Source organism: Drosophila sechellia, chromosome 2R (genome assembly GCF_004382195.2).
Source record: "Drosophila sechellia strain sech25 chromosome 2R, ASM438219v1, whole genome shotgun sequence".
Classification (NCBI taxonomy): domain Eukaryota; kingdom Metazoa; phylum Arthropoda; class Insecta; order Diptera; family Drosophilidae; genus Drosophila; species Drosophila sechellia.
This window is the reverse complement of record NC_045950.1, coordinates 13,799,072-13,813,997: the sequence shown is the minus strand read 5'-3', so window position 1 is coordinate 13,813,997 and position 14,926 is coordinate 13,799,072. Positions and strand designations below refer to the sequence as shown.

Below are 14,926 nucleotides of genomic sequence, written 5' to 3'. Positions count from 1 at the left end.
TTCAAATGTTTTATTTCACCTCGATACCAAAATTATCGTCATTATTATATAAATTTATTTAATTAAATTATTAAGTTATTGTTACGGTCTTATCGATATATTTGCCAATGGTTCTTAACACTGCTGATATTGCATCGAAGTGCTCCACCTCTCCGCGCGCTCTATTCCAAGTCCCGAAATCTATTTAAACAGCTGCTGCCTGGCCACACTGCGTATTTGTTGTTGCTTGCCGTTGCGTCGCGTGTGAGTCTCTTTGCGTAACGTTCAAAGTTTTGATTTGTATTTTCTCCGGCATCCAAATCCGCCAAAGAAATGGTGCTGACCAAGGAGTATCGCGTCTGCATGCCGCTTACGGTGGAGGAGGTGTGTGGCCACTTGTACTTTACCTTCATAATATTGTTCGAAATAAAGTTTTTCTCTCATCACTTTGCAGTACAAGATCGGGCAGCTTTATATGATAGCGCGCCACAGTCTGGAGCAATCGGAGGAAGGCGAGGGCGTTGAGGTGGTGGAGAACAAGCCCTGCGAGGATCCCGTTCACGGCAAGGGCCAGTACACGGAGAAGCATATTCACTTGTCCAGGTGGGAATCTCTAGAGGTGCTACTTAGTTGTAGAATATCCGACTACAAATTTCATCCATTACAGCCGACTGCCCTACTGGATCCAGGCCATTTGCCCCCGAGTCTTCTATGTGATAGAGAAATCATGGAACTACTATCCGTACACGCTAACAGGTGAGGAGTGACAGTAACCCACCACCAACTACTGCGCATCCCAGTCTATTTTTAGTCTAATTGTGTATTCCGGAGGCGGGCTTGCCCTCCTGCCATCTTACCATAGCCATATGGCAAGCGTTCTAGGAACATCGTGTGATTTTTGGGGGCCAGCAAGAATTCCGCCTTATCACTAGACCATTACCAATATGGTGGGGGTACGTCTGCCGATAAGCGCGCTCCATTAAACTCACACCTGTTTACGCACTCAGTACGTCACCGATGTGGTTTGGATGGGGCTAGAGGAGGGCACTTCATGGCCAGCTGCTCCAATCTCCGTACGGCATTTGTTGGCAACTGCCTGTATTCCCAGCGCATATGTTGATAAAATCGGATTACGCGGTGCTCAATGCATCCGATTAAGTGCTATGCACTCGATTGGGGATTGTTATTCCAGCAGGTCGTTGACTTCGAGGGGGAAATCCATTACCAGCTTGTTTGTTTACCCAAAGTTGCTATTGGAAATTACTTGTTAAGTGCCTGCAAAACGAATTGGTTTAAAGGCGACGATTTTGATATAATCTATGTACATGGTATACTATCTATGGTATACTATTTCATGTTATAGGGATTATTTTTAGCGTTTATTTGGGACTTCGTACCAAAGGCCTTTAAATCTTTTGTGTTTTTTGGTTTAATATAGTATCTTATATACTCAAGGACTTAATAACTGATCCATTGGCTTAATTGACTTTCATTACCAGCTCCATGGCCATTGAATTTTTAAGTACTTCCATTCAAAATATGAATTGGCTGGCTTATTGATTATTTTATATCTGTCATATTTTCATGTGCTGTAATTGGGTCCCAAATTGGATGGAACTTTCACTAGAATACACGGTAATTGCATGAACTCTGTTGTGCTTGGCCTTTGGTAACCAATTATTTCTTGACAGTGTTCCTTTATACCCAAACTAAATGTGCTCATCAAAACTAAGTACGAGGACAATAATGGCAGCACAGAAAACGTAATTGTAACTTAAAGGTCAAACTTAACATTGAGAAATAATGTCATTTTGATTGACAGTGTCTGGATCTAACTGAAGATGAGCTCAAAGTTCGAACTGTGGATCATTTGGACATAGCGTTCGATGAGGTCAGTGCCAAGCATTATAAGAAGGAAGAAGATCCCAAGTTCTACAAATCGGAAAAGACGGGTAACGTGATCATGCGGTAGATTTAATCAGTGCAAAGAATTCATATATATTTTATCCTTAGGCCGTGGTCCGCTGATTGAAGGATGGCGGGAAACGGACAAGCCCATTATGTGCTCCTACAAGGTGGTCGACGCCAGCTTTGAGGTATGGGGTCTGCAGACCAAAGTGGAGGACTTCATTCAGCGCGGAATTCGGGAGATTCTACTACTGGGACACCGGCAAGCTTTCGCATGGGTGGACGAATGGCATGGCATGACCCTGGAGGATGTTCGCGCCTACGAGCGTCAAAAGCAGGCCGAGACCAATGAGAAGATTCACAACACAAGTGGTGGCGCAAATGCGACGGCGGGGGAAGCTGCCAAAGAGGCAAATGATGGCGATATAGATTGAGAATTTAACTACAACCTAGGAAAATCGAAGTGACAGAATGCAGGCTAAAATAGTACCTTCAAGGCCTCGCGGCAAGCTTAAAAAGTTTCATAGGAAATATCTTATTAACGTACGCATATTTGTGTATATACATATACATACATATATATATCATTGTCGATGCATTTCTACGGTCCAAAGAAGCTCAGAGCTCTAGTAACTGCCTGCAGCGTTTAAAAGTACAATGCACAAGCACCTAGCTGGAAACTCGAAACCAAATAATTGTTACAAACTAGACCACGTAATTTTTTAGTCAAACTTATATGCGTTTGGTGTACAAATACAAACAATTTTGGTGTAGAAATACAAAACAATTTTGGTGTACAAATTCAAACGATTAAACATATTTGAAATATACCTCTGTCATATGATTGTTAATTACTTTTATTCGGCAGCCGAGGGCCATTAAAATGTTCTGATTTGTTGCCAACCAAATTATAAGTCATTTGTATGCCAATGAACCAAGCATTAGATAGAGATGATTCACCTCGCCGCTTGACAGAATGGATCGCCAGTGTGTAAATCAATAAATGCGAGCAGAATTGACCCTGACACTGATCGTAAATCAGACACCCCCACCACACCCTTCATTCATCCGTTGCCAGGGGAACTCAACAGCTGTTCCAACCGAAACGAGCCCCCAAAAAATGTGGAGAGGGCTATTGATAAGTCTATATCGCTCTCGCTGCCAGCTGATTTGCCGCTGGAGATCTCGGACGTCAAAAAGTATTACCCGCGGAGCGGCTAAAGTAAAAAAAAAAACAGCAAAAGCACCAGCGTTTCGCGTTCGCGCCGCATTTGAACTTCAAACGCGAGAAAAGTAGCACAGTGCGGATACATACGCGGATGCGTGGTCATTAAACGGCGGATCGCGGAAAAAAACGAATTTTTTGATTATGTTTTTAGCGTAGAGCCAATGGCAGAGCCAAAACAATTCGATCGCAATTGCCCAAACTGCTCGACCTGCGCGCGATCGTGACAATGGAATATTCTGATTGAAAACAACGCAAGCCGGATAAACAGTCTCAAAATAAATATTTAAAAATAAACCAAAAATTAATATGGCGAGCGGTGTGTTTCAAAAACGGGCAAAAGCAGCGAAAACTATTTCGCTGTTTTGCATGATCTTAATAAGGTAAAAACACGAGTGGACCACGCGGCGTATGCGTAATCCAGTGTAATACTTGCAATTCGTTCGCTGTTATCAGATGTTTACAGCACTGGCTGATTTATTAATAATCATACTAAATCCTATTCTGGGCCACTCCATATGCGGGTTATAGTCCATGATAAACCTTTTACGAGGCCCCATGCAATCTAGCCGAACTGATTGGGTTTTATGGTTAATATAAAGACTAGACAAACCAAACGAACTGGAGTACATGGCAGAGTTCACTGGAACCGAAGCTAAAGTTGTTTGTACTTCCTACACAAGATATGATAGCTTTATTCTCCTTCTCTGAGTAACAAGTTTGATATTCCACGAGCACATGGGCAATTAGGACTATAAAGTTCTAAGGTAGCAACTTCCTCAAAATTCAAAACAGAGGCGAAAAGCCATTCCGCACTTATCGCTTACCCCAAGCAGCGTATCACAGTCATGAATTTTCGGAGGGAATCAAGTATATTTGCCTCAAATTTAAAAATTCTTATCGCCGTTACCATAAAAAGTCTTCGTTTATCAAAGAAATATATAACAACAAAATGCAATCCGATCTGGGTCGACTGTCTATATATTTTGAACTTTTCTAGCTCACATTTCTTCAAATCATCTTTTCGATCATATTTATTATGCGGCAACTATTAGGCAATCTCAATGGGAATCGAGAACCAATTGACAGTCGCTGTCATAAGTAGATTTATTTGGATTTATTGTCAGTCGGAAATTAATTGAAATGTTTGCAATATTCAGTGTCACCTTTAAACTACTCTCTTGAGCAAAGATTGAATTTCTTAGCTAGCCGATTTTATTGTCTAAATGAAATAGCATGCCAATTGTCCCATGTTCAAGAGTCAACTGAAAAAGCATGCTTTTCAATTAAAATTCGCCTGAACTTGTCCGCAGACGCAATCACGCATACGCCGTGTTGTACACTTGGTAAATATTTTAGCGAACCAAGTGAAACTTCGTGGGATAAATAAAACAAATTTCGTTTTTCAGAAAATATTGAAATACAGGTCTGAGCGTCTGTTTTTGTATGCCTTTTCAATTTGGCAATAATACTTAATTAATGATAATTGACAGTCCAAGTCACACGGAGAAAGAGTGTCGATTCTGTCAGTTAGGATTTTGGCTTTATAAAGCACATATGCGGAATAGCCCACGAATTTCAATATTTGTTGTTCCCAAAAACGTTACCACTTCTAATCAAACAAAGCTGCTACCGAACTGCCTTTATTCGTGGATTTTTAAGTAAATATTTTTGGTGTTATTATATTTCACTTTGTGTATTGTTGAGTTTAACGCCTTGAACGCCAGTTGTTAATTGTCAGTTAGAGCCCACTTAGTACCCCTCGGAAAACGCGACGGGGTATATTAGAAGATGATGTATGTATTTTCTAGCAGCATCCGAATGTTTATTCAATGATAAACTCGAAGATATATTAACGATTGAAAATTTGTTTCGGATATAAACTTATAGATATATTACCGAAAGTTTTCCCCGACCTACCTCTACATTCAGCAATTGAGTTCCGGACTCTGTCTCCTGGCTGTCAACCAGCAATGTAGCACCTAGAGATGTGCTAAATGGAAATCATGTGATATACTTTGGTTCTCGGTTCGCTAATAGAACCGCCATATAGACAAAACAAACAAGATTTCCATACTACGCAGGTCGTATGCGAGCTGAGTTGAGCTACCGTTTAGATTACAGATATATATTTATATATATATTTGTCAAGTCGGTTGGCTAAAAGCAGTTTGCAGTGCCTAAAACCGATTCATGGCTATTTTTAAAGGCGGGACGAGAAAATAGATCACAGTCTTTTCTTAATTTATCAACGTACAATATGTTGGATGAAGCACATTTCCTTGCTATGTGGGTGAAAATGTAAAGGAAATGAAATAGTTAGTATCTCTATCTGCGTATCTGTGTATTCCCCAAGCAATTAAGTCTTACCTGGCGTCTGCTTATCGAGTTGGCCCTAAAAGAGAGGAGCACTGCGGCTAAATTATCACCAATTTGAGGGCTGTCTGGCCCAAAAATAGCATCATGAGATAGACATTTATTTACTTACCAAATATCTGTTACTCAGGCTGAGCCAGGCCGCGGATGACAGTCATGAGACGAGCACTTTGCTAGCCACCATCACTACCATCACCACCGAGATCATTCCGATGCCCGATTCTGGGCGCAGCTGCTTCGGTTGGTCCTCCGCGCCGGAGGCAGCGGGCGGAAACTGCTCCAGATCGAACCGGAACGGAACTCTTAAGTGCTATGGCGGAATGAATAACCTGGCTGCCCTGAAGTGAGTATTGTTAGATCTTTGTTTGAGTTAACATATAAATAAGGCATCTATTTAATTCAAGTGCCCATCGTATCCAACAGGTGGCTCATCAGATAGTCAAAGCACTGGACTCAATCCGTTTCTCAATCTACTAATATCTATAATCTATTTATATTCCCATTATAGCCAATCTGGAAAGTTGAGCAGAGTACAGCCCGCACTGGAAATGCTTCTATGCGGCTGGCCAAAGGATGGTCTGAATCATTTCAGGGATCTTCAGAAATTGCCCCGCCTTCGCTCACTGACCATCGAGTATAGTGGCTTCACCGAATTAAAATTCGACTTTCCCGAAATGTTGGAGCTTCATACCATCAACATTTCGTGGACGAATCTCTCGTACATCTCATCCCGCACCTTCAAACGGGTGCATCCGCTCAAGGTCTTAGATCTCCGATGGAACCAGCTCATCCAACTGGATGGACCCCTGTTGCTGCCCCGCAATTTCGAGCAACTCTATCTGGCGGGCAATCCGTGGAACTGTACGCGCAACTTCAAGTGGATGTTGCTGCAGCCGGAAAAGGGGCGCCTGGTGGTGGATCGCGACGAACTAATCTGCACAGATCGAAAGTATAAGGAACGCCAGATGCTCCTGGTCATGCACTACAAACTGGTTGGTAGCTGCTCATCAATCAAGTATCACTCTGATTACCTGATTGCTTTTATTTGCAGGAGCTGAGGAGACAATGCCAATCGCACGAGGATCTAAGGAACTGCACTTGCCTAATGCATCACATCTTGCCCAAGACTCACATACCGCTCTATACGGTCAACTGTTCCCATTTGCAGTTCCATCGCTTGCCGGACTTTTTGCCGGACAACACCACCACTTTAGTTATTAACGATAATATGGTAAGATCTCTAATATGCTCAATGAAACGTAACTTACTTGATTTGTCATCAGATCAGTGACTTAAATCCGCTGCGGGACAATCCCCACTATCGCCACGTTGTGGATATGCAGCTGGAGAACAATCAGATATCCAATGTGGACAACTTGGAGGGCACTTACTGGCTGCAGAACTTCCGCTTGCTCAATCTGCGTGGCAACAATCTCCGCAAGTTTCACGTCTACGCTCTGGACAACGCTCTGTTTGACAACGAGAATGCCAATCTGCTATTGCTAAGTCGAAATCCCTGGCACTGCACCTGCAAGTTTGGCAGCAGAATGCGTGAGCTGTTGACCAAGTACAAGGATATCGTGCGGGATGCCTGGAATGTGAGCTGCACCTACCGCCTGGATGACGACCAGCTGCTGGCCAAGGTGCTGACCCTCAGTCGCCAGGAGATGTGCAATTTAAGCGTGGAGGGCAGCACTCACATCCATCCCATCGATTGGCTGAACGGGGTGCTGGCCAGCCTCATATTTATCATCCTGGGCAAGCTTGCCTACGATTACTACTACTACAAGTATTACGGTCGAGTTCCTTGGATTGTGATGAAAATGCCCTAGTCTCTATCTAGATCTTATGTTAAAGGAAGTTCAACTCGAAAGTATTTCTCAACCACTGACAACGGTTTTCGGTTTATTCTTGAAAATCTACAAAAACAATACCGGTCTTTGTATCATATATGAATATTTATATATATATAAATAATGTTGTTTAGGTATTTATGTATGTATATTTAAGCTAGGTCAACGCAAAACTCTCAAAATAGTTGTTTTTCTCCACACTATTGCACTGTTCAAACTGTTTTGTATGGTTAAAAACATTCGTTCTCACGTTCCTACACATTTGACGGTTTATTTTAGCATTTAACCTGCATTTAAATTGGCACAAAGCGCTTAATCTTTGATAATGAGAAACAGCTAAGATAGGTTTATGTTTGCAACTGGACAGAACACGGAGTCTGTGTGAATTTAGGTTAGTTACACATTATTCCATTTAAATGAATCTAATTTTGTATAATGTATATTTACAATTAAAACCCTTGATTTAAATTCTTTGGCTCTCGAAATCAGTGCAAAATGTCGCATCTTTTCGGTCAAAGCAAATGCAAAATGATTAAAATAATTGTATAGGATACAAGCTTATAAATTAAACAACAGTGCTGGACATTGTAAACAAAGCTTAAAACATTTTTGTACTTTACATCAATCAAGTGAAAATTTAAACAAGGCTTAATAATTCGCTGGCTATAAGCGGCATATATATCTAAAATTATTTTGGTTTCCTTCGTGAGTCCATTGAATGGCGGTTAAAAAGTTCGGCAATGTTTCGTATAAATTTGTTGTATAAAAGTCGAAGTAAAATTTAGATCGTTTAAAATTGAGTTCCCTTGGTTCGCATTGTATATGATATGGAATCAGTATCTAACCACTCTACAAAACAGAAGACTCACGAGGGAATCAGCCAGAGATCGCAAATGAAATAACAGTGGATGGCATAAAGTTGGCTATTCTTCGGGGAACCAGACTATCTGGTGTCCTCGATTACATTACCTGTTTTTTGGCTAAGCATGCGAGTATTTAATATGTTTATAATATACGATCCTTTGTACAGCCTAGAACAGCATGTAGGAATGATCACGTTCCAGTCGCGACTTGGCGCGGGATTGTATATTGCCTATTGGATCCGAGGGCGGTGGTATGCCATTGATCTGATGGGTAGGCTCCTTGTAGAAGAACTCGGTCCTTCCATTCTTATGGCCATAATAAACGGAGTCGTGGGATCTATAAATATAAATATTAACATAACCATTCAAAGAAAGTTTATGATAGTTGAACATACCTCAAGATCAAATCTGTTAGATGATGACCACTGGAATGTATCGAGTGCATGCTCTCGAGGATGTTAAGCTCTAGGGGATTCCAAGGGCCATTCCGCTGCAAAACATCCCACTTGGAGTCCACGCACATGAAGCTATAGTTGCTGCCGTCGCGGTTGTCGCCCTCCACATTAACGTTTAAGGTCTGATTCAGTTGAGATTCCATGTGCGGAAACTTGGCCACACAAATGTCAAACTAATTGGAAGATTTATTAACAATATTTATAAGCGAAAAATATCAATCCACTTACCATCTTCTGCACAACCTGCTGCTGTTGACAAGTACCCTCCTCCATGAGCAATAATAAGGTCATATTCTGCTGTCCGCATATGTAGAGTTCAGTTCTTTGCAAGCCATCTGGTTGAATTGGACCCGGAGGTTGAGCAGGGGCTGTGGTCAAGGCAGCCAATGCATCCACTGCATCCTCGCACTTCAGTGAGCTTCGCCGTGGGAAAACCTTACTGGTTGTCAGCGGAGTTTGTATCTCGATGGGCGTTGTTTCGCTTAGAGCCAGAACAGATAGTTTGGCCATCAGGGGTGTTAGTGGTACTCCACCAGCTCCACTGCGTCCGGACGCACGCTCTCCGAACGAAGGTTCTCCTGCTGATTTCAATGGCAGTGTCATGGATCGCTTGTCCAGCGGAGTTTTGGCTGCGGAAACGTTGAGATTCCTATCGGCGGAGAATGCTTCCGCTGCTTGCTGTCTCATGTGCTCGTCGAGCTTTTGGATCTCGGCGTTAAACTCCTGGAACTCGGCTACCAGAGCGGCTAGCTCGGCATCCTCGTGCGCCTGCTCACTAGCCACACCCCACAATTTGCGATACTGATCCAGGAATTGCTGAAACAAACTGCGCGAGATCTGCTGGCCGTTAGTGTTGAATACCGGATAGGTGGGATCGCTGATGGTCCGGGAAGTAATCTTATCATCGTCCTCTATGAAATCCGGCGAATCCGAAGAGACATCTCCATTACCGCTTCCATTTCGATTCACATCGGTTTTGAGGCCATGCGTAAAGTTATTCAGTTTCTTGGAGATGGCGCGAAGTGCATCCTGCAGGTCTGCAGAGGATTTGCGTCGTGTGAGCTGCTTGTTTGGATTGCTGATGAAGTTTTGAAAGAACTTCTCTACATCCACTTTCAGTGAATTTCGACGCGAATGTGTCTTGCCATTGGAATTGTGAATATCCTCTTCCTTGCCTTCATCTTCGGGATTTGCGCAAATGGACATAACATTGGCCACCGGCAGTACCTTGTTCTCGGTCATTGGAGTATTGCAAACGCTGGTTCGTCCAATGAACTGCGGATAGGAATCGGTTTCGTCGAAATTTATTGATGCAATGCCAGACTCCGGGAGCTCTTTGCTCTGCATGCTTTTTATACGCAACGGCAGGTGGGTGGGTCGCATAGATTTGGGTCTGGCTGGTGGTAACTGCTCAACTGCTCCCTGCTGCTCCGGGGCGTGCTCCTCCTCGGGTATGTGGGTAAAAATGAGCGACTTGTCCCGCTTTATCTTACGCTTGGCATACTGAAACGGCATCCCATTATGTGTGAGCTGAGCTGTGTTCATCTGCAGGTTCTGGGCGCGCTGTGCCTCGCCAGCTAACTGCCGGTACTGCATATGCTCCAAATAAACCACCAGCATATGAACGCCGTTGGGTATGTGGAACTCAGGATGGTTGGTTACTTGCTCGGCCGCAGTTCGGATGTGCAGAGGATCGGTGAGTACAAGATGCTTGGTCACCATATCGCTCAGTTGCGAGGCAACAACCCTAAAAGACAAAGTATTTGAGTTAATAATTTGTTCAGACTTTAGCCGGATTAACTGACTTGTTGTGGTACAGAATCGCTCCGCCAAGTATTCCCTTTGTCTGCTGGCAACTTTGCAACGTTTGTATAGCCTCCAGGAATATATGACTGGCCGTCTGGAAGAGAATCTTGATTATCTAGGTAATTCGGTTTGCTACTTTAACCACTCACCTTTGGCATTCGCAGCCTCGGCACATTTTGAAATGTATTTCCGTTGCGCTGCAGCATCGGCAGATATGTTTCAAAGATGTGGTACAGTTTCTCGCTGAGATTCCGGCGGTTCAGGGCGGGCGGTGCAGCATACTGGACATACAAGGTCTGTACATCACGGTGGAAAAACGTGAGCAGGGAACTCAGCAGATCAGCGCGATGTTCCAACAGTTGATCTCCAATATTCCGATCAGTGCCAATTGCCTGGAAAACAAAATACTCAATCGAATTAATAAAAGGAAAGTTATATTATTTGATTTAATTTACCAGAATAAAACGGCCGAATTCCTTCAGCACAAACTTTCCATTCTGCAGGGCCAAGATGCGGGGATTAAAGAAGCAATCCTTGAGGAAGTACGACGTGCCCATGAGCTGACCACACAGAGCCACCTTCTGGGAGTCGGACACCCAGCTTGGGTGGAAGTAGAGCACCGCCGATATGGGATCATCCGCCTCGTCTGTGAGACATTCTGTGTCGTAGACAAACACAATCATCGTCTCCCTGTAAATTTAGGAATGTTTAATGCTTATTGTATTAAGCTTAGTTTCTAAAGTTAAGGGAATGGGTTTGAATCAATTACGTCCATATTCAGAGTGCCAACTATTTTCCCTTGTAAAATGTGAGCTGAATCTTAAAACTTGTTCAAGAATTGATACAACAAGTGCTGCAGCAAAACCGGTATTCACGTAATCACTTTAAACAAATACAATTCATTCTTAACGTGTTCGCAAATAGTTAATTGTACAAATTGGATTTATGCAATCTCAATTTGTTTGGCGTTGTTTAATGCAATTCATTGTGGATATTTGTGCACTGGAAACACAGTTTGAGGATTAAATGAGTAACCTTTCGGTGAGGACGGAGGTCTGCTGCTTCTGCTGCACCTTCTGCCATCGCTTGTGCTTGGTTTTGCGCCAATCCCGAAACATTGCTCCTGAAATCTAGTGGATTTTGGTGCTTCCAAGTCTAGCGCTGCATCGTGGCTCCTTATCACATTTAACGACCAATAATTCTGATAAGTCAACAAGCCAATAGCGCCGTACAATGCCAACTGTCTGATTCCGATGTGGCACAGCTGCCTGATACGACCAACTGTGATACGAGAGCGTGATCAGAATTCCGCTCACGCCTAGGTGAGCCAGCAGGTGAGAAGTGAGGTGAAAGCTTCCGAGTGTTTCCATCATTGCGGTTGAGCGGGTGTACAAACACTATGCTCTCGTATAATGTATTCATCCATGTGGTGACCACTTCAATGACGAAGGTATCGATTACAATTTTAGAGGGTAACGAATTCAATTACAAATGTTTATAAAAAGCTTTGGGAGGCAAATGATTTTCAAATATCATTGATAAGACCCCCAATTATTCAGCAATCTAAAAGAAATCATAGCTACAAAAATATATAATAAACAAATCTGTCGGCAGATTTTATAGATGGTTTAACAACAAAGACCTTGTCTGTTTTATTGTGCGTTATATAATGTTTATTTAAACTATCATAACAACACTATCCAGCAGCAGTTTTCAACACATTGGGTGGCAACTGTTGAATCTGGTTTACAGTATCCGTTTGGCTAGATATGCTATACTTGGCCACATATCCATCGGTACCAGCTTTGTAGGTGACCAGCAGGTATTTGGATCCGGGAAAACGCTGGCTAAAAGTGCCCTTAACTTGAAGTTCATCTGGTGCAACCTGTTCAACAATCTCATCCCGCGACGAACCGTCGAGATCAATCCTACAAGATGAAAACCACTTGGTTGAGCATTATCTTTACCTCACTACTTGTTTACCTCAGGGAATAATTATTCTCAGATGGTACTAGAACAACTCCATTATCGTTTATGGGCGGCACGAATTTAGTAACTGAAGTTGTGGGCGCCGAATTCACCAGACTCAGAAACAGAACCAAAAACACCTGTAGCAAATATTATACAATTGGCTGGCAAACTTTTGAGAAAAACTCACTGAGCTTAACAATAAGTTAGCCATGATGATCTTTTGGCTTTTGGTTAGCGACTGATGTTTTTAGCTAGCTGACAGCAAACAGCTAACAAAAACACACTAACTTAAACCAAGTTCAAAACTGGAATCATTAATAAACACATTCAAAAATCGTTCTCCGCTTATAGTATAGCTATAAGATGTGATTTTTGAATACTGTCAATAGGGATTTACATAACATAACAATAAAACTTCCCACGGTGAATCATTGACCGAGAAAGAAATTCACCTAATAAGTTTCTATAATAGGGCTTAGCCAATTTACAAAAATAAGTATGTAAATTTGTTATGGCTAAAATAGTCCAGCCAGTTTATTAATTTATATAAACTAGGGAAACTAAGTGATTATTACTTACTTATTGCTACTAATAAATACAGAATTGGTTAAATATAAATTACGGCAAGTAGTGGTTTTAATCCTTCCTAAATATAATCCTATCCAGCTGCAGTTTTCAGAGCACCGGGACTAAGGAATAGTGGGGTGTCAGGTGGCGGCGTTGGAGGACCCTTGCCAAAGCTGTATTTGGCAACATAACCATTCGGACCTGCCTCGTAGGTGACAATAAGATTGGCATCCTGATCCTCGAAGGGCTGGTTAATCACACCTTTGACCTGCAGGTGACCGGCTTCATTCTGGCTCACGGATTCCTGGCGAATAGTGCCACCCGGATGTTCGATTCTACAGATTCAGAACTAACTAAGTAAAGGGTTGCTGTCTCTGGACTTTGATTAGCTACCTGAGAAAGTATTCTTGATTGAGGGGCTCAAGTTGAAAGCCATTTGTGCGGATTTGCGGAACGATAGTTGGTGAAGTTTGCGGTGCCGCGTTGACCGTAGAGAAGATGAGAATCGCCAACAGCTAAATATGATTATGGTTTGCTTTAACTTTGATTTGCATATGCGAATATACTACCTACCGCGCTAAAATCGCGAGACATGATGACCTGTCTGTGGTTGAACAAAAACTATCTGAATATCTGAACGCTTGGTCAGTTTTGAGCCCAAAACGAAGGCTGGTTGACTTAAGTAGCAAACGAGTTTTGATTTTTACGATGAAGATACAAAAAAATCACACATCTGCTTCGCGAGAAACACTTCAGTACACCTACTAATTCAAATAATTGCAAAATTCCCATCTTATAAGGCAATTGAAAAAGGGACACAATAAAATCGACTCATCTGGCAAAAGCATTCGGTAGCCTTCGCTGCGACAATTAACTTGGTTCAAATCAATCTCCACACGTCATGCCCAATGCAAAATCATTCTGTCATGAAGAACTTGTGACTACATTAAACACCTGGCCAATGAAAATTTCTTGGGGAGTTTCCAAGTCAAATTTTAATTCTTTCTACGTGAGATTCTTACAGTTCTAAAAAGTCTTCCCCGGTATATGACTAATAGGGTTTTGACCTTTAAGACATGGTACAATTGTAATTTGTAGGAAATGATTTCCAAGAATTTGCTAAAAATAATTTTAAATGGAAAAAAAACAATATATATTTACCAATAAATTAAGAAACTTGTAGGTAATTAAAAATTGTCTTAAGCAATTATTTATATATTTAATTTATTTATAAGAATATGTATGATAATAGAATATTTACACTTGAATAATATAACAATTTTTAATAATTAAAAATTTTCATTTTTAAATACAAAGACAAACTTTTGCATTATATATGAACTTTTTGTATTAATTCAATGTTTATATTTGAAGATTTTTCCTAATTTTCATTAAAAATGATGGTTGAACTACACTTAAGACAAATCAAAAATCAAATTTCATTTTACCGGTTTGCCAATCATTTGAACTTTGACATTTTATCAATTTCACCGCTCGCAATCGATACTTATCTCGGTCTTCCTCTTCCCCCCTTTCCATCACACTTCCTGTGTATGTGAATGCAAATTTAATAGGCAGCGGCGGTGGTGGGTGGCTGCGAGGGCGGAGGCTGCAGCTCAAAACAAACACAAAAATACCCCCACATACACAGCGCGCCGCCCACACACACACACACACACACATTCGCAGACGCAGCCACATAAACGAAGTAAAGTTTTGCACTGTTTATAAAACCTTATCAATTTCACTTACTTTGCAGCCATGGTGTATTGCACTTGTAACCTCTCGTTGTCGGAAGATTATTGCACTTTATTTCTGCTTCATTTTATTCATTAGTTTTTATTTTTCTGTGCAGAGGAACTTACGGCGCTGCCATACCTTGGTGTTACTAAAAAACACCATACTGCATAGCATTCAATACTA

General features: G+C 41.7%; 5 protein-coding genes across 6 annotated transcripts; 2 read left to right on the top strand and 3 right to left on the bottom strand.

Annotated features, from left to right (window-relative positions):
* The first annotated feature begins 199 nt into the window (after positions 1-199).
* Positions 200-2,717, top strand: LOC6609654 (cytoplasmic phosphatidylinositol transfer protein 1). Its single transcript, XM_002034292.2, has 7 exons — positions 200-363; positions 434-582; positions 647-735; positions 1,607-1,614; positions 1,671-1,742; positions 1,802-1,931; positions 1,993-2,717. Exons 1-7 carry the CDS (start codon positions 313-315, stop codon positions 2,319-2,321), a joined length of 828 nt encoding a protein of 275 aa, XP_002034328.1. The 5' UTR covers positions 200-312; the 3' UTR covers positions 2,322-2,717.
* Positions 2,718-2,827: 110 nt separating this feature from the next.
* LOC6609653 (protein singed wings 2) lies at positions 2,828-7,945 on the top strand. Its single transcript, XM_002034291.2, has 5 exons — positions 2,828-3,495; positions 5,619-5,831; positions 5,997-6,480; positions 6,540-6,719; positions 6,772-7,945. The coding sequence occupies exons 1-5, from the start codon at positions 3,422-3,424 to the stop codon at positions 7,318-7,320; spliced, it is 1,500 nt and encodes a 499-aa protein (XP_002034327.1). The 5' UTR covers positions 2,828-3,421; the 3' UTR covers positions 7,321-7,945.
* On the bottom strand, positions 7,363-14,897 carry LOC6609652. 2 transcript variants are annotated; one of them, XM_032717163.1, is made up of 7 exons: positions 14,756-14,897; positions 10,921-11,155; positions 10,615-10,857; positions 10,465-10,559; positions 8,888-10,406; positions 8,600-8,832; positions 7,363-8,541 (listed from the first exon to the last, which is right to left on the bottom strand). In XM_032717163.1, the coding sequence occupies exons 1-7, from the start codon at positions 14,764-14,766 to the stop codon at positions 8,373-8,375; spliced, it is 2,505 nt and encodes an 834-aa protein (XP_032573054.1). In that variant the 5' UTR covers positions 14,767-14,897; the 3' UTR covers positions 7,363-8,372. The 2 variants fall into 2 exon arrangements, with proteins under 2 accessions (XP_032573054.1, XP_002034326.1); XM_002034290.2 differs by lacking the exon at positions 14,756-14,897 and adding an exon at positions 11,501-11,711.
* On the bottom strand, positions 12,081-12,716 carry LOC116800704. The gene is made up of 3 exons (XM_032717169.1): positions 12,624-12,716; positions 12,449-12,573; positions 12,081-12,393 (listed from the first exon to the last, which is right to left on the bottom strand). The coding sequence occupies exons 1-3, from the start codon at positions 12,645-12,647 to the stop codon at positions 12,162-12,164; spliced, it is 381 nt and encodes a 126-aa protein (XP_032573060.1). The 5' UTR covers positions 12,648-12,716; the 3' UTR covers positions 12,081-12,161.
* LOC6609651 lies at positions 12,938-14,006 on the bottom strand. Its single transcript, XM_032717168.1, has 3 exons — positions 13,577-14,006; positions 13,397-13,518; positions 12,938-13,338 (listed from the first exon to the last, which is right to left on the bottom strand). Exons 1-3 carry the CDS (start codon positions 13,595-13,597, stop codon positions 13,095-13,097), a joined length of 387 nt encoding a protein of 128 aa, XP_032573059.1. The 5' UTR covers positions 13,598-14,006; the 3' UTR covers positions 12,938-13,094.
* Positions 14,898-14,926: the final 29 nt, after the last annotated feature.